The following is a 27,108-nucleotide window of genomic DNA, read 5'->3' as shown; positions in this document are numbered from 1 at the left end:
AGAAGTGCGTGGAGATGATCAATGAGAACCAGGTGGAGATAAATAAATAAATAACTATATATATATGTATGTGTGTGTATATGTATATGTATATATATATATATATATATATATATATATATATATATATATTATATATATATATATATATTAGAAAAAATGAGGTAATCAGATCGGATGGTTCATATTTATAGATATTTATTTATATATTACATTTTTTACATATATATCTATCATATCATTCAGATTATATCATTCTGATTATTAGCGCTTTCTCCCAATCCAGTGGGGTTTTCAAATCAAATCAATTCCTTTGTGGGGAATTTGAACATTTTATAGAGTTTCGCAGTAGTGGGGAGGATGTATGTGTATGTGTGTGTGTGTATGTGTGTGTGTGTGTGTATGTGTGTGTGTGTGTGTGTCTGTGTAACTGTGTGTGTGTGCGTTTGTATCTGCGTTTGTATCACAGAGACACACACACACACACACCTCCACAAAACGATCATAGAAAGTATGACCCCAAATGACATTTGTCCGGCCAGCCTACGCACGACACACACTCAGTGACACCAGAATGGACAGAGAGCCAAAATTCTTAGAAAACCATAGGGGGTCCAGCAGGCCAACGGAAATACTTCTTCTTCCCTCTCAGATACAAACGCGCACGCACACACACACCACACACACACACACACACATACACACACACACACATACACACACACATACACACACACACATACACATACACATACACACATGTTTTCTCTGTCTCACTTCCTCCTCACCCTCTTATACTGTCTTATTCCTACCCACTATTACGAAACTCTATAAAATGTTCAAATTCCCCACAAAGGAATTGATTTGAATTGAAAACACCACTGGATTGGGAGAAAGCGCTAATAATCAGAATGATATGATCTGAATGATATGATAGATATATATGTAAAAAATGAAATATATAAATAAATATCTATAAATATGAACCATCCGATCTGATTACCTCATTTTTTCCTAATATATAATACCTGTACATCATCTCCAAACCTTCAAATATATATATATATATATTATATATATATATATATATTATATATATATATATTTTCGATTCAATTATTATTATTATTACTAGTATTGTTGTTATACATACATACATACATACATACATACAAGCATATGTAATGATAATAATGGGTGGATGTAAACACATGAACAAAATAATAATAAACAAAAACAAAAACAAAAACACTAAATAAACATAAACGCACATAGAGATATAAGTATGCGCAAATGAACACATACAATAGAAATACAAAATGGCTGACGGTTAGTAAGGAGAGACACAAATAAGTGAGAAGAAAACAAAGGACCACTGATGCGGCCACAGGAGTGTGACGAAAGAACTCTGGCCGAAATAAGATTAAGATTAATGTAAAAAATAAGTAACACTGAAGCAAAGTAACACCAAATATATAGTGCGTGTGTTTTTATTGGCTAAACTGGAAAAATGACCATTCCGAAATATAACAATATCTGTTTCAACACACGACTTCACATAAAAAATCTTGCACAACAAATATTTAAACGTACTATATATATATATATATATATATATATGGCATCTGTATTTCTAATTATATAATTTCGATTCGAAAACTTCAGTCAGCAGTTTATGATGTTTGGCGGTGGAAGTGGAAGAGTTAAAATAAGAGAGAGGGAAAGGGAGTGATAGAAGAGAGAGGGGAAAGAGGATGAGGAGGGTTGATGTGTACGATTGTGAGTGTGTGCGTGTGTGTCCGTGTGTGTGATGCAATTAGATACATAACCCTGCCTAAGCTTTTCTTTAATATGAAACTGAAGGGAATATCACATTAACGATTGCATTAAATGATGTAAATTTACTGTGAAGAAGTGAGTGAAATGTTTAGCCAGAAAAAAATTCCAATAACAATAATAATAATAATAATAATAATAATATTAATAATAATAATAATAATAATAATAATTATTATTATTATTATTATTATCATTATTATTATTATGGTAATTATTATTATTATTATTATTTGCCAATAGGGCCGGCATATAGGAAAAGATACAGTAGACAAGGCGGTGAAAGCTGGCAGAATCTTCAGTACGTCGGGCGAAATGCTTTGCGGTATTTCTTCTGCCGTGAGTTCAAAGTCCCCCGAGATTGACTTTGCCTTTCATCCTTTCGGGGTCGATTAAAGAAGTACCAGTGACGCACTGTGGTCGATATAATCGACTTAATCCGTTTGTCTTTCCTTGTTTGTCCTCTTTGTGTTTAGCCCCTTGTGGGTAGTAAAGAAACAGGATACAGTAGACATGGACAGTGGGGGTTTAACGCAGGGACAACGAGTACACAGTTAAAAGAATAACAATGATATCCGACAAAAGAATATAACAATGAAAGTTCGTAATAGGTGCAGGTAATCCCCTGGATTTGGCTCAGGTACCCACACCCCAATCCTAAACCACTCGACGCATCGAGGGCATCTGGGAAGTGCACTCTCCTCCCTCTCAAATTCACTAGCCCACAGGTGCGTTATTAGAGTAGGTCCAATCAAACGTACCACTTTCGCTGTTCATCCACCTTTTGGCAAATGTACTGGGAGGCAGCACTTCACTCTGCACCCTTATCTTCCGTTCCAAAGAAAATTTGAAAAAGTTGACGAGTGATTGGCCATAGAGAAAAGTCTCTGCCATTAGTCCTTTTAACCTGGCCCACAATACAGCCTCTTCGCTACTGCTATTTGACAGAAGTAAATTGCCTGACCTTCCGGACTGATGGAAAGCGGCTGATCAATCTTCACTACGGACTCGGCCGATAGATAGAACCACCCTACACGTGATAACAGCTGTTCAATATAACACCACATGTCAGTAATGCAAGGACATTGGACGAGTTCGTGCAGAACGCTTTCATCGCTCCACACACATCTCGGGTAGGTCGGTCAGACAGCAGTTCCGAGCTTGTAGAGTTTATCTCGAACCGGCATTGCCCCCCGATAGCACTGCAAAGCAAGGGATTCTAGAAGTTATCCATCGTCCCCGTCTTGAAAGTCCTCCTCAACAGACTGGTTAGTTCAATTTTGTCAACGCCTAGCATCTCTCCAAGTGCTTCATCGCACTTTCCCTCCACTAACCCTCCATAGAACTCAAGAGTGGATTTTCCACTGATCGCATTGCCCACCTGGTAGAGGACAGTGAGTGCCTAGCAACATTCCAGATGCCAGTCACCCTTCCTCGGTCTCTTCTTGACCCAGGACTACAGCTTAATCAAGGAGATGAGCCGTGGAAAAGCCTGTTTGACAAACGATGACCACACCTGTTCACCGTTTAGGCAGAATGTTTGGAGATGCCGCAGCCCCGGTCCATGTCTGCCACAGCATGCCCAGTGTTCCGGAAATCGGAAAGCGAAAGCACAAAAACGAAAATGGGAAAAGGGAAAAGAAAAAACAGCATTTAAGTGTTCTCCTCGTTAGACCTTGCATTATAAGGCTAAAATAATATCAAAAATTTAATCAAGAATAGACGGAATTTTCCAGTTCTTCAAAACATATTTATACTTGACGACGACTGAAAATTCCCGACCTAGAGTCCAATAGAGAATTAAGCATCTTTGATCTGAACAGGATATGCACTCTTTCAGCTAAACAAAGCATATATTTATTCGATCCATTCACATAAGTTATGGATTCTCAATTACTTCCCATCCAGTCACATGTAGTGTTTCGTTTTCTTCCAAACTTAGCCAGTTTCGTAGCTTTACTTTTTGTCCTATATCGGAAGGGGATTATGTGATTGGCATAACGACTTTTAAATTCACCTTTAAATAAGCAAAAGAATTAAAGAATAAAAGATTATGTGTGTGTGTGTGTACATGCATACAAATATACACACACATACACACGGATATGTACATAAGCGCGCGCACACACACATATAGGCGTATGCATTTATTATTTCGGTAAGTTGTGTCCACGAGAAAGACACTTCCAGTGCACTCATCTGAAAAGTACCAGCATTAGCCAGGGGTTAACATTGCGACACACTGGTATCCTGTTCAGTTGGGTGTGTTGTATCCTTGTGTGTTGAAATACGTTCGATACCGTGATATGCTGGGGGCCTAATGAGCCTGTAGATCAGGCAGATAATTTAGCTTAGAAAATACTTTAATGTAGACATTCAGGCATGCGCTGTCAAGAGTTTTTGTAACGTTTATGGAGTGAAAGTCGATATGAATATGACAAAAAAAAGAAATACCATATTTTCCGGTGTACAAGCCGCTATTTTTTACCTGGGAAATTTAGTGTGCCGCTTAGAGAAAGGTGAACCTAATGTGTGTATCTTATTTTATAAGTTCCAGGAGGAAAATAATTTGTGTATGGAGATCGAATGATTCCACTGATTTTTTCAGAGAAAAGGTCAGTCGATCAAACTTTATTGCTACAGTACATTGGTGCCTGGAAGAAAATAGAGCACATTTGTTTTGTTTTACCTTCATGTTTTGATAATGATTTTTAAAAAATCTAATAAAGAATTTAATATTGACGGAATGTGTTTGTTGCTGATTATAGTAAGATAAAATCAAAAAATCAACAATACATCTCATAGTTGAAGAATAAAACAGTTTGAAACTACATACACATCAACGACAACAAAGCTAGCTGCGGACCCGTGTCTCCATAAGTCTTTATAAAACACCAGTAGGCTTTATGTGTGGATAAAACCAACATTTTCCCCCAAATCCCAAGCTATCCTTGACAATACAATAATACAAACCTTAATAAGCCACCTCAATTGTATAATAGTAAACTTAAGCCAACATTCTACAACCCTATCTACGAGACGACAAATATTAGTTCCATTACAACCTCCCAATCCGATACTAATATAAATCCTAATTTAGATTCTCCCCACTAACAACAAACCAACCAACATCAACATTACTAATAGTAAACCCCAACCACTTGCAACTGACCGGCTCTGAAATATACGGTATGCAGGCCCCTGTCTCCTGAAAAGCGTAAGCTATAAGTGCCACGTGATGACCTCAAGCACCCACCAGGCAAGGGTGTATATTTGTGGCACTGAGGATTTCGAATGCCGTTGTCGTGCTCATATGTATTCTTTCAGTAATCCCAAATCTAAAGTATTTCAATCTTTAGCGACAAACATATAGAACCTCAATTCAAAACAATGTCCAATACGCTCTATTATGGTCCATAGTAAGTGAAGCTCCCCTCTACAACACAAATATAGGTAAATGTATATTATGTATAAAAGGGTCATTAACTATTCTTCGTCTCCACAACTCCTCGCTGTTAAATTCTCTGACGTTATTTATTCATCTAAGCATAAATACTGCCCGGCATTCATGCACTTCACTAATTCTAAATAATCATATAGCAAGCCCCGAGGCCCATCAAAGTTTTAGTGTAAAACAAGAGTCAACCTGACAATCGACAAGTAACCACATTCCAAATAGCTTATATATGTGTGTTGTGTGTGTCTATGTATCTATATATGTATAAATATATATATATATATATAATATATAATATATATATATATATATATATATGAGCATATGTAATAAATCTGAAATATCCAAACTTGCATTTACAAATACATAATATATACATACAAGCTCTTACATACATACATGCAAACACACACACATATACACACATATATAAACATATAAACTACTACATTAATACACAGTATTAAAAACATAAAGCAGTCAACATATATATAGATACCCACAGAAATATAAATATATATAACACGCATCCCAAATGTATTCCAAGTATTATGATCCATCGCTTTTTCATCCTCCTCTCAGCCACCTAAATCTCACCAACACACATCACAAATTTCTTCAAATTTTTGCATTTCAACCGCCTCTACTGTCATTTGACCCTTCTCGGCTTCAAACAATACTTAACAAATCTCAACTACTAAGAAAAATACCGACGTGATTTTTTGTACTACTAACATTCTTAACCACTCCCTCGAACCTGAAATGTGTCCTTAAAAAAGACCCCACTTGTAATTTGAGATGGAATTGCTGTTTCATTAGTGTACCAGCTAGAAGGGGATACTCCTTCAACATTCGGATGAATTACTTATTTATTCACATCGTTTACAATTAGATTATGTGATTGCTTACTTTTAGAATAACTTTGCATGGTGGTTGTGAAAGGGCTGATCTGTTCAGTTTGAACAGAAAACAGGAAGAGTATTTGGGCCCGACGTGGCTAGTGCCAATGCTAATGGGTTAACTGAAAATTACTGAAGTAAAAATAAAAGCATAAAAAACATTTTAGGTAATTTCGGGACACAAACTTATGAGGTCTTAACGGTGGAGATCCTTTTTATCCCATCCTAAATGCCGTTGAGGAGGCTGGACGATGGCAATAGATGTCAGATATAATATAATGAAAATCGTAACTTACCAATAAAGTGGTTTAGCCTCTCTTCGTAAGAGTTAGTGAATGTTTATATATATATATATATATGTGCGCATATATATATATATATATGTATATATATATATATATATATATATGTGTGTGTGTGTGTGTGTGTGTGTGTGTTGCGTCATTTGTTTATTTACCATACATTTTTCATTGAAGTAGCGGAACACAACGCACACACAATTATTATATATATATAATATATGTGTGTGTGTGTGTGTGTGTGTGTGTGTGTGGTGTGTGTGTGTGTAGATATAGATTGGCGTCTTTATTTCTCATTATATGAATGCGATATGAAAAGTTTGCGTCAGCAGTCAAAGATGGGCGGTGATAGTGGAAGAGTGTAAATGAGAGAGGGGGAAGAAAGTGATAGAAAGAGAGAGAGAGAGAGGGCGGGAGAATGAAGGGGAGGGGGGTTTTGTGTGTGTGTGTATGTGTTTGTGTGATGCTATTAGCTACTTAACAATGTTCTAAGCATTTGGTGGGATTGATACATTTTAATTCCCTTCACTTATTCGGTATACCATCCTTCTTCCCCGGCATTACCATTCCAGCAGAAATGGAGAAATGAAAATTACGTCACTGTCTGCTGTGCGTGTGTGTATATGCGTAACTGTATGAGACTGTTTGCATCCACAACTGAAATTAACTTGAAATAATCTAAGTACTAATTTATAAATTGTGATACCTCTGTGTGTTTGTATATATGTATATATATATATATATATATATAAACACGCACACACAGTTATCAGAATTATATAAACGTATGTATTCATGTATATATATATATATATATATATATATATATATATATATACATATATATACATATATATATATATATTATATATATATATATATAATATATATATATATATATATATATATATATATATATATATGAATATGAAAGTAGGTGAATGAATTATCCTAGCATGGAAAATTCGGTTAACCGTTACCTGGGTAGCAAATTCACGTCAGAAAACACGGTTGAAGTGACCTGTCAAGAGTAGAAACTCCGGGTTCTTGTGTGCAAATTTGTGTTATTTATATGAATAAATGAAAGAATGGAGTCGAACGAAGATTTTAACAAAATTCCTTTACTCTCGACACATGTTTCGAAGACGGCATACTTTTAATTCCGAAGGAATAAATGGTGCATTATGCCATCTTCTCATCAGGAAAGATTAGGAGCCTCTTTCAGCCACAAGACGAATAAAATTTTTGATGATTGCCTACATGGTGACCACAGTGACAATGAGTGTTTTTTTAAAATAATCCGTTATAAGCAATGACTTTAAAAATGGGTAGAAGGAGGGTGTAGTAAAAATAGGTAGGGGACAATATGTATGCTGTATGTATGATGATGTGCGGGTGTGTGCTTGTGTAAATTAGTGCGAGTGTTTGTGTATGTGTATGAGTGTGTATATAACTGCATTTGTGTCTGTGTGTGTATGTGTTATTGTGTGTGTATGTGTTATTGTGTGTGTGAGGGAGACAAACGTCAAATATACTTAGTAGTAAGGTGTGAAATTTGTGTCTGTGTGTTTGATTGTGCGTGTTATAGAGAGGGATATATATATATATATATATATATATACATACGTCAAAGAAATTTAGTAGCTATGGAACATATAACGGAGCAGAAAGAAATTTCGAAGGCATAGGTGTCCGGGAATTGGTCGGCCATTTCATAGAGAACATAAATTCCGGCCAAGGTTCCCCTAGTAAACACACTCATAGAAAAATCGTATAAATGTAAGCATTGGCAAAAACACACTTACCACTCATATAAATAATATAGATAACCACTAGTTTTAACAATTAGCTTCCCGTCAACACCACTGCCATAGACAAATTCTTTCCTATGCCTTCGAACTTTCTTTCTGCTCCGTTATATGTTCCATTGCCACAAAATTTCTTTGACGTATGTATATATATATATCTTTCAGTCCCTCTCTATATCACGCACGATCAAACACACACACACACACAAATTTCACACCTTACTACTAAGTATATTTGACGTTTGTCTCCCTCACACACACAATAACACATACACACACAGACACAAATGAACTTATATACACACTCATACACATACACAAACATTCGCACTCATTAACACAAGCACACACCCGCACATCATCATACATACAGCATACATATTGTCCCCTACCTATTTTTACTACACCCTCCTTCTACCCATTTTTGAAGTCATTGCTTATAACGGATTATTTTTTTAAAAAAACACTCATTATCACTGTGGTCACCATGTAGGCAATTATCAAAAATTTTGTTCGTCTTGTGGCTGAAAGAGGCTCCTAATCTTTCCTGATGAGAAGATGGCATAATGCACGCTTTATTCCTTCGGAATTAAAAGTATGCCGTCTTCGAAACATGTGTCGAGAGTAAAGGAATTTTGTTAAAACCTTCGTTCGACTCCATTCTTTCATTTATTCATATATATATATATATTTTATACATTCATGCACATTTTGTGTGTGGTGTGTGTGTGTGTGTGTGTGTGTGTGTGTGTGTGTGTGTGTGTGTGGTATGTGTATGTGTGTGTGCCGAATCACTGAAATCTGAAATATTACTAGAAGAAATTTACCAAAAACTTTCAACCATGATAAAAAATGAATGCCTTGCTGATGCCTTCCATGAAATGGCACAAAAGACGCAAATCTACATAGAAACACTTTATTCCCTTCTTACATACCAACAACAAAATGAGAACCAAAGCAGAACTCCAGAAACGGATATCCACAACCTAAATTCAACCACACAAAACGTACTAAAAGAATAGAATGAACTCAGCTTGGAAGAAGGAGACCTACAAAAAGAGAAATCAAATGAAAAACATCCGGGTTAAGATATTAAGTAAAAGAAAAAAAGCATATTGCAGAGCCCTAAACAGTGAAAACCTAGCCAACACTTATGAACAGTGGAGGGGCAGAGAAGAAGTAATACTCTCATGAAACTTTCGTATCAAAGAAATAACGTCAGAAGCAAAGGAAGAAACAAAAAATATTTGAGAAAAATCGTTTAAAAAAGCGACATTACCCGGAATGATCAAATATTGTTATACGATCAGACGACAGATTTTTCATGTTTTAGAATCAATCTCACTTTTGCTCGATAACTATTGATCATCGATCTCTTCCCAAATACAACGTCTAAAGTCAACATTAAAATGAAGTACATTTCAAATTCTTTGTTAGACCCTCCAGTGTTTCACATTGTCATCCACAATTCTCTCGTGAGGAATCTCTGAAGCTTAAGCTGATGTGCTAGAATAGCAGACAAATATTTCCTGTGAGCAGACGATAGATTCATTTAACGTTAGTGTCACTTCAGAATATCACGTTATCAATAACGATAATAATTAAATGGTATATATAATGATTGACATGGAAGCAAACGATACAAATTCATTTAACAATAGTTCGTTTCAGAAATTACGTTTGTAAAATAAAGTATATGATAGAGAAATTATAACAATTCTGAAGAGGAATTAAGGTTTAAGCAGCTTTAAAGTTATGGGAAAGAATTTTCGTTATCAAGTAGCAATATTTTATACGAATGAAGGATGACAGGCGAGGATTTTGTGGTGTGAAGGGTCTTCAATTGTATATGTCCTGGTGTGTGTGGTGTGTGTGTGTGTGTGTGTGTGTGTGCGTTTGTTTGTGTGTGTGTATCTGTGTGTGAGAGAGTGTGTGTGTGTGATGCACTGAGATACATAACCATGCCTATGTGTTTCTTTAATATAAAACTGAAGTGAATATTAATGATAATATTAAATGATAATAATAAATGACATAATTTTACTGTGAGGAGGTTTAGTCTTCAATGTTTTCAGTCTCGTCCACCACACTACTTCTGTAGCCACCGGGCAAAAGAAAACTGCTTTTCCTTCCCGGCCTAAAGAAGGTCCGGGCGATATTTACAATGAACTCGGCTCATAAACTGGGCAGACGAGTGCATGCAGGACTATTACATCGCCCTCGCACAACCCAAACATATCCTTCCGACAACACTTTCGTATCTGTAGAGCTCGTTTTGAATCGGCAGAGCTCTCCGGTAGCACTGCCAGGCCAGGGATTTCTGGAAGTTGAAGACCAGTTAGTTGATTTCCCCCACCAACGCCAAGAATTTACCCCGATTTTGTCGTTGTTCTTTCCCCTCTACTAATCCCCTATAGAAATCCATGGTTGAACTTTCAACGCCCGCGTTGTCCGACTGGCAGAAAGCTGTGAGAGCTTGCCGACACTCCCGCTGCCAAGCGCCTTTTCTTGGCCAACGCTTGACTCAGTACTGTAGATATATCAATGAGACGAGCTAAGGTAAGACCCGTTTAACAAATAGTCAATCCCCCATGCTCACCGTTAAAGACTCGCAGGAGATGTCGCAGTCTCAGCGCATGTCTGCGAATCATTAGCAACGGCATGTCCAGTACTCCACTGAGAGGTTGTTGACAGCAGATGGACCGTCTGATGAGCGGAACACGTTCCTTCTTTAGAAAGCGGAATAAGAAACGCTCTAACATTATCGGGCATGGGACTACATTCAGGCAGTCATAGATAACGGAAGCGATGTACGCATTCACCACCTCGACTCGACCCTTCACGAACAGCTTCCTCTCTGCCAACTTCTGGGTGAGATCGACTATCCTGTTCGTCACCTCCCACCCATTGATGTCCACCCCGAGGTCAAGAGCAAACCAGACCCCAAAGAGTTTAACCTGTCTTTCCGTTTAGCGCCCTACAAACTGTCGGTTGGTATGGGTCTGCCTCTCCATCTGCCGATTTGCAGGCCCACCGACTTCTCTTGGATAAGCTTTGCTCCTATCACCGCTTCGTGGACAGTATTATGATGCCGTAGTCCATGTTAGTTGATTCGAATATTCCACATCCTAAGACATATATATAATATATATATAATATATATATATATATATATATATAGATATATAATATTATATATATATATATATATAGATGTAATATATATATATATATATATATATATGATATATATATATATATAATATATATTATATATATATAATATATTATATATATATATATATATATTATATATACTTATGTATATATATATATGGCATCTGTATTTCTAATTATATAATTCGATTCGAAAAGTTTCAGTCAGCAGTTTATGATGATTGACGGTGGAAGTAGAAGAGTTAAAATAAGAGAGGGGGAAAGAGAGTGATAGAAGAGAGAGAGAGAGGGGAAAGAGGATGATTTAGGTTGATGTGTACGATTGTGAGTGTGTGTGTGTGTGTCTGTGAGTGTGATGCAATTAGATACATAACCCTGCCTAAGCTTTTCTTTAATATGAAACTGAAGGGAATATCACGTTAACGATTGCATTAAATGACGTAAATTTACTGTGAAGAAGTGAGTGAAATGTTTAGCCGGAAAAAATTTCCAATAACAATAATAATGATAATAATAATAATAATAATAATAATAATAATAATAATAATAATAATAATAATAATAATATAATTATTATTATTATTATTATTATTATTATTATTATTATTATTATTATTATTATTATTATTATTATTATTTATAGGTGTTGTTATTATTATTACTTGCCAATAGGGCCGGTATATAAGAGAAGATACAGTAGACAAGGCGGTGAAAGCTGGCAGAATCTTCAGTACGTTGGGCGAAATGCTTTGCGGTATTTCTTCTGCCGTGACGTTCTAAGTTCAAAGTCCCCCGAGGTTGACTTTGCCTTTCATCCTTTCGGGGTCGATTAAAGAAGTACCAGTTACGCACTGTGGTCGATATAATCGACTTAATCCGTTTGTCTTTCCTTGTTTGTCCTCTTTGTGTTTAGCCCTTTGTGGGTAGTAAAGAAACAGGATACAGTAGACATGGACAGTGGGGATTTAACGCAGTGACAACGAGTACACAGTTAAAAGAATAACAATGATATCCGACAAAAGAATATAACAATGAAAGTTCGTAATAGGTGCAGGTAATCCCCTGGATTTGGCTCAGGTACCCACACCCCAATCCTGAACCACTCGACGCTTCGAGGGTATCTGGGAAGTGCACTCTCCTCCCTCTCAAATTCACTAGCCCACAGGTGCGTTATTAGAGTAGGTCCACTCACACGTACCATTTTCGCTGTTCATCCACCTTTTGACAAATGTACTGGGAGGCAGCACTTCACTCTGCACCCTCATCTACCGTTCCAAAGAAAATTTGAAAAAGTTGACGAGTGATTGGCCATAGAGAAAAGTCTCTGCCTTTAGTCCTTTTAACCTGGTCCACAATACAGCCTCCTTCGCTACTGCTATTTGACAGAAATAAATTGCCTGACCTTCCAGACTGATGGAAAGCGGCTGATAGATCTTCACTACGGACTCGGCCGATAGATAGAACCGACTTCTCTTGGATAAGCTTTGCTCTATCACCGCTTCATGGACAGTATTATGATGACGTAGTCCGCGTAAGCTGATACGAACATTCCACATCCTAGGACATACATATATATATATATATATATATATATATACATGGCATCTGTATTTCTAATTATATAATTTCGATTTGAAAAGTTTCAGTCAGCAGATTATGATAATTGCCGGTGGAAGTGGAAGAGAGTGGGGGAGAGGGAGTGATAGACGAGAGAGAGAGAGAGGGGAAAGAGGATGAGGTAGGTTGATGTGTACGATTGTGAGTGTGTGCGTGTGTGTCTGTGAGTGTGATGCAATTAGATACATAACCCTGCCTAAACTTTTATTTAATATGAAACTGAAGGGAATATCACATTAACGATTGCATTAAATGACGTAAATTTACTGTGAAGAAGTGAGTGAAATGTTTAGCCGGAAAAAATTTCCAATAATAATAATAATAATAATAATATATTATTATTATAATTATTATTATTATTACTATTATTATTACTATTATTATTATTATTATTATTATTAATATTATTTTTATTGTTGTTTTTCTTCTTCTTCTTCTTCTTCTTCTTCTTCTTCTTCCTCTTCTTCTTCTTCTTCTTCTTCTTATTATTATTATTACTATTATTATTATCATTATTATTATTGTTATTATTATTATTATTATCATTATTATTATTATTATTATATGCCATTAGGGCCGGAGAAGATACAGTAGACCAGGCGGTGAGAGCTGACAGAATCTTCAGTCCCTCGGGTGAAATGCTTAGCGGCATTTCTTCTGCCGTTACGAGGCCCATCAAAGCTGTAATGTAAAACAAGAGTCAACCTAACAATCGACAAGGGAACACATTCCAAATAGCTAATATGTGTGTGTGTGTGTATGTTTGTCTATGAATGCATATATGTATATAAAATATATATATATATATATATATATATATATGAGCATATGCAATTAATCTTAAATATACAAACTTGCATTTATAAATACATAATATATACATACAAGCTCTTACATACATACATGCAAACACACACACATACACGCACATATATAAACATATAAACTCCTACATTAGTACACAGTATTAAAAACAGAAAATAGTCAACATATATATATAGATACCTACAGAAGTATATATATATATATATAACACGCATCCCAAATTTATTCCAAGTATTATGATCAAATGCTTTTTCTTCCTCCTCTCAACCTCCTAAATCTCACCAACAGACATCACAAATTTCATCAAATTTTTGCAATTCAACCGCCTCTACCGTCATTTGACCCTCCTCGGCCTCAAACAATACTTAACAAAACTCAACTACTAAGAAATGTAACGACCCGATTTTTTGTACTCCTAACATTCTTCACCACTCCCTCGTACCTGAAATGTGTCCTTAAAAAAGACCCCACTTGTTGTAATTTGAGATGGAATGCTGCTTTTCATTAGTGTACCGCTAGAAGAAGGGGATACTCCTTCAACATCAGATGAATACTTATTTATTCACATCGTTTACAATTAATTATAGGTTATCTTCTAGCTTTGAGATTTTGATTATGTGCTTGCTTACTTTTAGAATAATTTTGCATGGTGGTTGTGAAAGGGCTGATGTGTTCAGTTTCAACAGAAAACAGGAAGAATATTTGGACCCGACGTGGCCAGTTACAATGCTAATGGGTTAACTGAAAATTACTGAAGTAAAAATAAAAGCATGAAAAAACATTTTATGTAATTTCGGGACACAGACTTATGAGGTCTTAACGGTGGGGACCCTTTTTATCCCATCCTAAATGCCGTTGAGGAGGCTGGACGATGGCCAATAGATGGCCGATATAATATAAATATAATCGTAACTTACCAACGAATTGGTTTCACATCTGTTCGTAAGAGTAAGTGAATGTTTATATATATATATGTGCGCATATATATATATATATTTTTTCATTTTTTCATTGAAGTAGCGGAACACAACGCACACAATTATGCATATATATATATATGAATGTGTGTGTGTGTATGTGTGAGTATGTGTGTGTTTGCGGGTGTGTATATGTGTATTATCGCACACTCTGATGCCTGGTGTAAAGTTGCATCCTGTTTATTCAAAATTGAAGCAATGGCATGCAACCGTATTCTACATTCCACCTGTAACAGTATCTAATTCTAAAGTTATTATTACTACACACTGTTGCTTGAATTTGCAACCAGCAGCATGTAACCTGATGCTAATGCTTAGGATATACATGCCTTAGAAAGGCGTGTCGTTCAAAGATTTAAAATGACTAAATTGTATAGTGTTTATAATATGCTACAAAATAAGTTACTTCATGTGTAACTTTTAATTCTTATTTTAATGTCTTTTACACAGGAAAAAACCCGAAATAGTGAACTCGGAATTTTCGAAATAAGTGTTAGACAATGATTGTTTACCGTAAAGAGTTTCATGTTTTGACGGACCATTCGATATGGGTGACCAGAACCTGGATTGTAGTACAATGCTTGTAAGTTGCGTCGCATGATTTGATTTTCCTCTCAATTTATATTATGTAATTGTGTGTGTGAATGTGTGTGCCTGCGTGTGTGTTTGTGTGTGTGAATATAAGTATATGTAAATGATTGTATATATGTGTGTATATACATATATATATATATATATATATATATATATATCAATAGATACAGAGACACTGATAGATAGAGAGATAGATAGATAAAGATAGAGACAATGATTGATAGAAAGATAGCTAGACAGACACATGATAGATAGATAGATAGATAGATAGATAGATAGATAGATAGATAGATAGATAGATAGATAGATAGAGAGATATATAGATAGACAGACAGACAGATAGATAGATAGATAGATAGATAGATAGATAGATAGATAGATAGATAGATAGATAGATAGATAGATAGATAGATAGATAAGTTTCTTTATTGGCCACACAGGGCTGCACACAGATGAGACAAGTTACAAGGTAGAACTTTTCTTTTGGGGGATGAAGAGAACAAAAAACAAAAGAAAAAATGAAAAGGGGTGGCGTAGGTTTTTGATCAAGAGGGATCGTAAGAGGGAAGAAAAAAAGAAAAAACAAAAAAATTGAATAAAATAAAAAGAATAAAAAGAAAAAAAGAAAAGGTAAAGGAGCAAAAGGAAAGAGAAATGAAGAAAGAAGAAAAAAGGGGAAGAGGAAGAAAAGAACGATTAATAGGGATCGTGTATCACAGTGTTATGATATATGGTGTAAAGGGGAAAGCAAGTAAGGTTTATCCGTGGGAAGAAAAGCCTACGAAAAAGACCACGGTAACCTTGGTCAATATTGTTATATGTTACCACATTTGTTTGCAAGTGGGTAACCCTCTGTTTTCAATTTCTGGGTTCATAGGACTATGCTCAAGGTGGCTTCGTCATTCATACGTGCCATCCTTGCTACATTCACCCATCTTTTTTTAAAACATTCGCTAGACAAAACTTGCCTCTCTACTCTCACTTTCCTTTTCAAGTGGTACTTGAAGAAGTTGATGAGAGATTGACCAGAGAGGAAAGTGTTTGTCTCCAATCCTTTCAGACGCGTCCACCAGATACATTCTTTCGCCATAGCCACAAGGATGATGAAAATAGCTCTTCCTTCCCGTTTGAAGCCCACAGGTCGGAAATTGTTGGACACTGCACGAGTGCGTACAGAACTGTTTCGTCGCTCTGACCGCATCTCGGGCAGGTCGGCCCCGTGTTTCTCGAGCCGTGTCTGTAGAGCTTATCCCGAACGGGTAGCGCTTCTCGGTAGCACCGCCAGGCCAGTGATCTCTGGAAGTTGTCCATGGGCCCTGGCCCGAAAGTCATCCCGAACAGTCGGATCAGGTACTCCTCGTCGCGTCCAGGTTCGCCCCGAGCTCGTCGTCGTACCTCCCCTCCACTAATCCCCTATAGAATGCTTTGGTTGTGTTGAAGTCACTCAAGGTCGACCCAGGACGGCAGAGTTGCTTGAGAGTAACGCGACACTCGCGGTGCCATTCGCCCTTCCTCGGCCTCTTTTTGATCCACGACTGCAGTTCGGTCATGAAGACGAGCTGCGGGAAAGCGTGCCTCACAAACGGCGACCACACCTGTTCACCGTCGTCTACGAAGAACCTGAGGTGTCGCAGTCTCAGCGCGTGTCTGCGCATCATCAACCACGGCATGCCCAGTCCTCCTTTTAACGGGTGTTGACAGCAAATGGATCGCCTGACCATCGGGACGCATCCTTTCCACAAGAAGCGAAAGAGAATGCGTTGTAGTTTGGTGTTGGTAGGGTCGGGACAAGGTACGACGGTCAGGCGGTAGTAGATGACGGACGCGATGTACGTGTTCGCCACCTCCGCCCGACCTTTTAGGGACAGTTTCCTCTCGGCCCATTGCCGGGCGAGAGTGACCACCCTACTCGTTATCTCGGTCCAGTTCTTCTCCACTTGGAGGTCCGGACCAAACCAGACCCTGAGCAACTCAACCGGGCCGTCGGTCCAGAGTCCCACGACGGAGGCGCTGGTGGATGGCATGGGCTTGCTTCTTCAGGTGCCTAGTCTTAAGCCCACTGACTTTTCCCGGTTGATTTTCGCTCCTGTCACCGCTTCGTAGTTTTTCAGTGTCTCGCCGACCTGCTCGATGTGCTCGTGGCTAGACACTATGACGGTGACATCGTCCGCGTCTGCAGACACGCTCGTCCCGCATCCCAGTTCTCGCGGGATGCCACTCAAAGTTGCCAGCTTCCGCAATAATGGCTCGAGAGTCAATACGTATAGAAGCGACGAGAGGGGGCATCCCTGACGGACCGAACGTGCGATGTCGAAGGGTCTCGATAGATGTCCATTCACGCGAATTACCGAACGGATGCCTCTGTACAAAGCGGCTATCCAGCCGCGGAAGACGGGACCGAAGCCTGCCGCTCTGAGGACCGCCTCCAAGTATCGATGGTGTACCCTATCGAAAGCTTTCGATTGATCCAAATTGATCAGCGCCCCACCCATGCCAGGTTCGTTAACTACCCTGTCTATGATGTAGCGCATCAGGTGGAGGTTGTCATGGATGGTCCGCCCGGCACGGCGCATGTTTGCGCCTGTCGAACAGTTTCTTGATGACAAGCGCCAACCTCTTGGCTAGCACCTTGGCCAAAATTTTCAAGTCTGCATTAAGCAGAGTGATGGGCCTAAAGTTATCTATTACATTTCTTTGTTTAGATCTTTCTGCAGCAGTGTTACGGCTCTTCGGCTCACAAAACCAGGAATGCTCCCGTTTTGCTGCCAGTTGCAGTACACCGCCGCCAAGAGATCTCCAAACAAGTCTGGCATACAATTGTAAAGCTCGTAGGGTAGACATCCAAAACCGGTGATTTGTCCCTCGAGCATTCTGCCATCGCGTCCTGCACTTCCGCCGCCGTGATGGCACCTTCGCAGCACCCTGCCTTTCTTGTCGAGAGTCGTGGTAGGCTATGTAGGTAGGCACTGAAGTCCACCCTACGTTCTTGCCCTCCACTCGTCCCGAACAGTCGGGCAAAATGCTGTGAAAGGCCTCACACATTTTACTTGGCTCGAGCAATTCGCGCCCCTGTTCATCTATCAGGGACGAATGGTGGCTTTGTTGCCCTGTTGCGCCTCTGCAACCCGGGCCTCTCTCGCGGCTTCAACCACATTCGTTCCTTAGGGCACGCATCCTAGCTCTGACAGCACATCCTTCGTGTTTGGCGTTGAAGTGTTGGTCGAGGGCAACCTCGCCGCCAAAACGTCGGATGCGATGCCGCTTCTAATTGCCCCTTCTAGCTTCTTAACTAGCTCACCCTCAACCCTATTTCTATCTATGGCTAGTGCTTTGCTGTACCTAATCGCTTTTGCTTTATGCTCTCTTGAGGGCAAACCACCATTTGTTGTTGATGATGGCTCCCGTCAAAGCCCTCTTTACTAGTGTGCTAATCCGGTCTCTGAAAACCTGTCTCGATGGGAAAGACGCGTTTAGTTTCCAGTATCCGAGACCTGCCTAAGTGTCTTACCTAAGTCTAGCGTACATGTCACAAGTTTGTGATCCGTGTAGCTGACTATGTGGAATTGTGGACATCTATGCTATCTTTGTCTACTGTCCTACACAGTATCCTATCTAGATACGATCTCGACGACCCGATGTGGTTGCTCCATGTCCACGTTGGCGCATTCGGGTGGTCTAGTCGGAACCTGTCAGATAGTTGAAAGCGTCTGAGCAGGTCTCTGAGGCATGCATCCCCGTCTATTCCTATCTATACCCACGTAGTCTACATGCGTGTCCAAGGTAGCATTCCCAATCCCCACTAAGAGTAAAGGACGAGGCGTTCCCAAGAATACTTCTAAACGTTGAAAGAAATCCGCCCGACCTGTTAAGGGCGGTGCGTAGACTGATACGAGTCGAAAAGCGCACCCTAGATAGATAGATAGATAGATAGATAGATAGTAGATAGATAGATAGATAGATAGATAGATGGATGGATGGATGGATGGATGGATGGATAGATAGATGGATAGACAGAGATAGATAGACATAGATAGATAGATGGATAGATAGAGATAGATAGATAGATAGATAGATAGATAGATAGATAGATAGATAGATAGATAGATAGATAGATAGATAGATAGATAGATAGATGATCGATTGATTGATCGATAGATAGATCATTTTTTATTGCTGCATCCTTTAAAATTTCAGGAACAGTAACCATACAGCCTCAATTCCAGCTCGCTGTCTTCGATGAAATCCGTCAATTCTAATTTATGGCGTTGAGTTTAACCAGAGCTGTAAACAATCCCTTACGTTTGTCATCCATTGGGCTGCGCCTATGCTGGGGCACCTGCCTTAAAGTGTTTTAGTCGCACAAATCGACCCCAGTATTTGTTGTTAAGCCTGCTGCGTATTCTCGCGTTTCTTTACGCTGATTTGCCTACAGTTACGCAACATTATACTTTTGATTTCTTTATTATTAATTACCAGAAAAAAGAAAAAAATGAATGCAATTATCGTCAGCGGCAGGCATTCTGCATCAAACGTAATGCTTTGAAAATGATGTGGGTAAAAAATGTGAAAAGTTTCAAGCGGTGGTAAGGAATTTAACAAGATTCCGATCGGCCAAATACTGGGACGTGAAAAAAACCAGAACCTGTTTCCAAGCGGTCATGGTGGATGAACTGAAACACATACATATATACATACACACGCTCACATATTCATAGATATATACATAAATGTATATATAATATATATTATATATATATATATATATATATATATATATATATATATATATTTATATAAATATATATACATGTGTGTATATATAACAAAGTGAGTTTGGGGTACCAATAAATATAATAATTGAAATATAGTATGAAATCTTTACGAGGATTTATCAAGTAGTTAGCGTGAAAAGCCTCATAAGGGAAAATTTATTAATTATTCACTTTAAACATATTTCCTTATATTAAGGGCATTACTATACACAAATGCCTCACGCTAGGAGGATCTCTTGAAGTCAAAACTACTATAATGCCAACATTGTACCGAACGCGAGGGAATGCAACTCTCAAAGCGAGCCTCCAGAAACAGACTCAGCTGAACATCATATGATTTCGTAATTAGTGCACAAAATGCACTTTTCACTCATCAGCACAACCTTAGTCAAGACATATAAAAATAAACAGAAATCAACGTACCACACGAACACATATATCCTTGCGTTTGATTCAATGTGGTTATTATAGTAGTATTGACTTCAAGAGTCCCTCTTATCGCGGAGCATTTCTATATAGTAATGCCCTTAATATAAATAAATACATGTATATATATAGAGACGTGCGTATGTATATGTATTTATATATATACATACATATTCATATATATATATTATGTTCTACTTTAAATACAGGTGTTCACTATATATAGAAACACTTCGAAGTGCTGAAGAGATTAGAACTTGAGACTTTAGGTATGTAAAGAAACGACAAGCGAGCTAGATATTTATTTACATTTACATATGAAGATACATTGAATCGAAAGCAAAAAAGTAAATGTGAGTGGATATCAAGAAGACAGTCTAATTTTCAGATAAAACAGTATCACAAATAGTATAGGTAGAGTTTTAAATGTTCTACGGCCGTTTTAGGGATCTTTTTGGTCCTGATATTTGACAGATATCAGGGTCCATTGTTGGATAACATCACCTCTCCGGAGGAAGAACTTTATATTAAAGATTTTACATTTAAAATGTTGACATGATAGAGGTTGAAGACTGATTGATTTTATAGAGGGCTACATTTATTAGGAAGGGGAGTTAGGGATGTTTAGACAGAGAATAGTTGCAGGATGGAGAAAATAGATTTCAAGATCATAAGCGATGATGGTATTAAAGGTGGAGAGTGGTAGAAAGTGGTTTAGTTTATGTCCAAGTTAAATTAGTGAAAAAAGGATGGACTTAGCGGTTCGATATCAGATAAGGGTAGGTAGAGAGGGAGGTTATAACTTCTATTCTAGGCTTCCATCCGATTCATTTGCCCCAGAAAATCCGACTGGGTCGAATTAGTTAATGCATTATTGACCGTATATACACCGTGTCAGGAATACGTTGAGCTCCGCTATGGAATTGCACTTGATACATTATTTTTGGTATTCCTCTCTCCACCATAAACGCACGAATTTCCTTCAGTTTGACATGTCAAATTATTGCAATATTTACAATGAACAGGCACCGAGTTGGCAGAAACGTTTTTGCACGCAGGGCAAAATGCTTAGCGTTCTGTTTTTACGTTCTGAGTTCAAAATTCCGCCGTTTTCGACTTTACCTTTCATCCTTCGGTTTGAAACATTAAGTACCCGTTGCGTAGTGGGGCGATCTAATCAACTGGGCCCTGCCCCAAAATTCGGGCTTTGTGACTAGAGTAGAAAAGAATATTTACAATCGAACGGACAGGTGTCCTCATCTTGTTAGGTTACTACAACGTTTCGGCTGAGATATTCTCCAGCCTTCTTCAGATGTCCTGTTAACAATAAAGTGTAGACATCTACCCGTCCAATTCAAATATCATACATAATTCCTCAACTCTAAATTATAAAACAGTATCAATGATTACCGTCAATATCACAAATACTTTTGGATAAAAACTTAATATTTGCCCGAAATTATGCTTCCATCCGCAGATCGGATATGAATATCACTCTGGCAATGAAGAAAACTTTAATTCAATTTAAGTGTAATTATTGAACGTCCAACGAATCTATGGATTACTTCGATATAACAATGGACTTATCGGACTCCGCCCACGCACAGATCTTGTGGGCTTGTTCCTCATCCCCCAGATTAAACAATGCTTGCCTAACATAACCGGCGGACAATAGAGGGATGATGCAAATTCTTGCAGTAACTGGATTAACTGAACCTTCAGTAGAGCACACAAGGACAGCCCTACGCAAACTCTTCAAAATCTTCATCCTAAGTATTTCATTCGAAATTGATACCAATTTTTTGGACGTTAATCTTTACTTAAACACTAACTTATACCGTCCTTTCTATAAACCCAACCAATCTTTACAATACTTAAATGTCCACTCTAATCATCCAAAACTTATCCCCTTTTAGCCTAGTTACATGTCTATCATTATAATCAGGCCCTCAAAATGAATAGAATTTTTCGATCAATAACACGAAGCTTAAAACTGAAATAGCAAACCTCTTCCACTGATTCAAAGGCCATTACTTCAACTCGACACCAATCCAGCAACTCCACAAAAAAACTCACCTAAACTCCTTCGCATCATTGGCCACCTCGAGCCTATAACAACTACAAACCTCCATTTTCGAATCAGCGAACTTCATCCACACATTGTAAACAATCAAAGGCTTGGAAACGCGAACTCCTATGGTTTGTATCACCGTCCTCGCTCCAAGTTAAATCTCTAGCAAAATTATTTTTCAAAAGTATAAAATCTAATTTTTGTCCACAGCATAAAAAATCTTATCCTATCTCTAATAAATCATCAGTGAAGATCTCCTACGCTACTGCACCTAACTATAGTTATCTATATAACTATATATAACTATATAATACCCTCCTCGAAAAAACATAAACTCCAACACCAGTCTTCTACAACACCTCATTCTACAACCCTATCTACGAGACGAAAAATATTAGTTCCATTACAACACCTCCCAATCCGATACTAAATAAATCCTAATTTAGATTCTCCCCACTCACAACAACAACCAACATCAACATTACTAATAGTAAACCCCAACCACTGCAACTGACCGGCTCTGAAATATACGGTATGCAGGCCCCTGTCTCCTGAAAAGCGTCGTAAGCTATAAGTGCACGTGATGACCCCAAGCACCCACAGGCCAAGGTTGTATATTTGTGGCACTGAGGATTTTGAATGCCGTTGTCGTGCTCATATGTATTATTTCACTAATTCCAAATCTAAAATATTTCTATCTTTAGCACACACATATACAACCTCAATTCAAAACAATATACCAATACTCTCTATCGTGGTCCATAGTATGTGAAGCTCCCCTCTACAACACAAATATAGGTCAATGTATGTTATGTATAAAAGGGTCATTAATATTCTTCGCCTCCACAACTCCTCGCTGTTAATACTCTGACGTAATTTATTCATGTAAGCATAAATACTGCCCGACATTCATGCACTCACTAATTCTAAATAATCATATAGCAAGCCCCGAGGCCATCAAAGTTTTAGTGTGTAAAACAAGAGTCAACCTGACAATCGACAAGTGAACACATTCCAAATAGCTTATATGTCTGTGTGTTTGTGTACCTATGTACGCATATATGTATATATGTATATATATATATATATATATATATATATATATATATTATATATATATATATATATATATTATTATATATATATATAATATATATATGTGTAATATATATATATATATTATATAAAAGGGCTTAGTAAAATAAATTACTTTGCCGCATACTGAACTCATTAGAAATAGCAGCCAAAAAAACTTTTTAAAAACTATTTCTAATACTTAAAGAAAACCTCTCTCATATAGTGTTTGCTCAATCAACTCACGAAGTATGAGGGTAAGACATTAAAAAATCAAATGCAAGGTTATTAATAACCTTTGCATTTGATTTTTTAATGTCTTTACCCTCATACTTCGTGAGTTGAATTGAGCAAACACTATATGAGAGAGGTTTTCTTTAAGTATTAGAAATAGTTTTTAAAAAAGTTTTTTTTGGCTGCTATTTCTAATGAGTTCAGTATGCGGCAAAGTAATTTATTTTACTAAGCCCTTTTATATAATGTAATAATTTATTCGCCTAAATGGTCCCTTTGCATACTGAATACTTGGTGAAATTGATTAATTAATTAATTTTACCCTCAATGTTGAATTATATATTATATATATATTTATTTATTCATTTATATATATATATATATATATATATAAGCAAATGCAATAAATCTGAAATATCAAAACTTGCATTTACAATACATAATATATACACAATTACAAATACATAATATATACATACAAGCTCTTACATACATACATGCAACACACACACATATACGCACAATATATAAACATATAAACTCCTACATTAATACACAGTATTAAAAACATAAAGTAGTCAGCATATATATAGATACCCACAGAAAATAATATATATAACACGCATCCCAAATTTATTCCATGTATTATGATCAATCGATTTTTCCTCCTCCTCTCAGCCTTCTATATCTCTCCAACACACATCACAAATTTCATCAAATTTTTGCAATTCAACCGCCTCTACTGTCATTTGACCCCTTCTCGGCTTCAAACAATAATTAACAAAAGTCAAATACTAAGAAAAATACCGACCCGATTTTTTGTACTACTAACATTCTTCACCACGCCGTCGTACCTGAAATGTGTTCTTAAAAAAGACCCCACATGTAATTTGAGATGGAATTGCTGTTTCATTAGAGCACAAGCTAGAAGGGGATACTCCTTCAACATTCAGATGAATTACTTATTTATTCACATCGTTTACAATTAATCATAGGTTATCTTCTAGCTTTGAGATTTTGATTATGTGATTGCTTACTTTTAGACTAACTTTGCATGGTGGTTGTGAAAGGGCTGATGTGTTCGGTTTCAACAGAAAACAGGAAGAATATTTGGGCCCGACGTGGCCAGTTACAATGCTAAGGGGTTAACTGAAAATTATGAAGTAAAAATAAAAGAATAAAAAACATTTTAGGTAATTGGGGACAAAAACTTATAAGGTCTTAACGGTTGGAGAACCTTTTTATCCCATCCTAAATGCCGTTGAGGAGTCTGGACGATGGCCAATAGATGTCAGATATAATATAATGAAAATCGTAACTTACCAAAGAAAGGAATTCGCTTCTGTTCGTAAGAGTTAGTGAATGTTTTATTATATTATATGTGCGCATATATATATATTGCGTCATTGTTTTTTACCATACATTTTTTCATTGAAGTAGCAGAACACAACGCACCCGTTAGCATATATTATATCTATAGATATATATATATATATATTATATAATATATATATATATATATATATATATATATATATATATGTAATATATATATATATACTATAATATATATAATATATGTGTGTGTGTGGTGTGTTGTAGATATAGATAGGCGTCTTTATTTCTCATTATATGAATGCGATATGAAAAGTTTGTGTTGCGTCAGCAGTCAAAATGGGCGGTGCTACTGGAAGAGTGTAATGAAGAGAGGGGAAGAAAGTGATAGAAAGAGAGAGAGAGAGGGCGGGAGAAAGAAGTGGAAGAGGGTTTTGTGTGTGTTATGTGTGTATATGCGTAACTGTATGAGACTGTTTGCATGCGCGGAACTGAAATTAACTTGAAATAATCTAAGTACTAATTTACAAATTGTGATATCTGTGTGTGTGTGTGTATATGTATGTATATATATAAACAACCCGCACACACAGTTATCAGAATTATAGATACGTATATATTCATTATAGTATATAATATCTACACACACACACACCACACACAACACACACACACACCCACACACACCAACATATATATATATATATATATATATAATATTATATTATATAATTATATATATCTATATACATTTATGCAGATTTGTGTGTGTGTGCCGAATCACTGAAATCTGAAATATTATTAGAAGAAATTTACCAAAAACTTTCAACCATGATAAAACATGAATGCCTTGCTGATGCCTTCGATGTAATGGCACAAAACGCAATCTACATAGAAACCACTTATTCCCTTCTTACATACCACAACAAAATGAGAACAAAGCAGAACTCAGAAACGGATATCCACAACCTAAATTCAACCACACAATACGTACTGAATGAATTGAATGAACTCAGCTTGGAAAAAGGACACATACAAAAAGAGAAATCAAATGAAAAACATCCGGGTTAAGATATTAAGTAAAAGAAAAAAAGCATATTGCAGAGCCCTAAACAGTGAAAACCTAGCCAACACTTATGAACAGTGGAGGGGCAGAGAAGAAGTAATACTCTCATGAAACTTTCGTATCAAAGAAATAACGTCAGAAGCAAAGGAAGAAACAAAAAATATTTGAGAAAAATCGTTTAAAAGCGACATTAACCGGAAATGATCAAAATATTGTTATACGATCAGACGACAGATTTTTCATGTTTTAGAATCAATCTCACTTTGCTCGATACCTGTTTTCATCGATCTCTTCCCCAAATACAACGTCTAAAGTCAACATTAAATGAAGTACATTTCTAAATTCTTTGTTAGACCCTCCAGTGTTCACATTGTCATCCACCATTCTATTCACGAAGATCTCTCTGAAGTTTAAGCTGGAAATGCTAGAAATAGCAGACAAATATTTCCTGTGAGCAGACGATAGATTCATTTAACGTTAGTGTCACTTCAGAATATCACGTTATCAATAACGATAATAATTTAAATGGTATATATAATGATTGACATGGAAGCAAACGATACAATTCATTTACAATAGTTTCGTTTCAGAAAATTACGTTTGTAAATAAAGTATATGATAGAGAATTATAACAATTCTGA

At 37.0% G+C, this 27,108-nt stretch overlaps 1 protein-coding gene across 1 annotated transcript in view; it reads right to left on the bottom strand.

The window, feature by feature from the left end:
- LOC115212327 overlaps positions 1-26,851 on the bottom strand; it is a 97,432-nt gene extending 70,581 nt beyond the window's left edge. Inside the window, exon 1 of the mRNA XM_029781191.2 lies at positions 26,730-26,851. Within this exon, the coding sequence (XP_029637051.2) occupies positions 26,730-26,851 (122 nt within the window). The remainder of the gene's footprint in view (positions 1-26,729) is intronic.
- Between the last annotated feature and the right edge of the window lie 257 nt (positions 26,852-27,108).

This window comes from Octopus sinensis, linkage group LG5 (assembly GCF_006345805.1).
Source record: "Octopus sinensis linkage group LG5, ASM634580v1, whole genome shotgun sequence".
NCBI lineage: Eukaryota > Metazoa > Mollusca > Cephalopoda > Octopoda > Octopodidae > Octopus > Octopus sinensis.
Note: the sequence above shows the minus strand (reverse complement) of the source record. Positions and strands in the feature narration are given on the sequence as shown.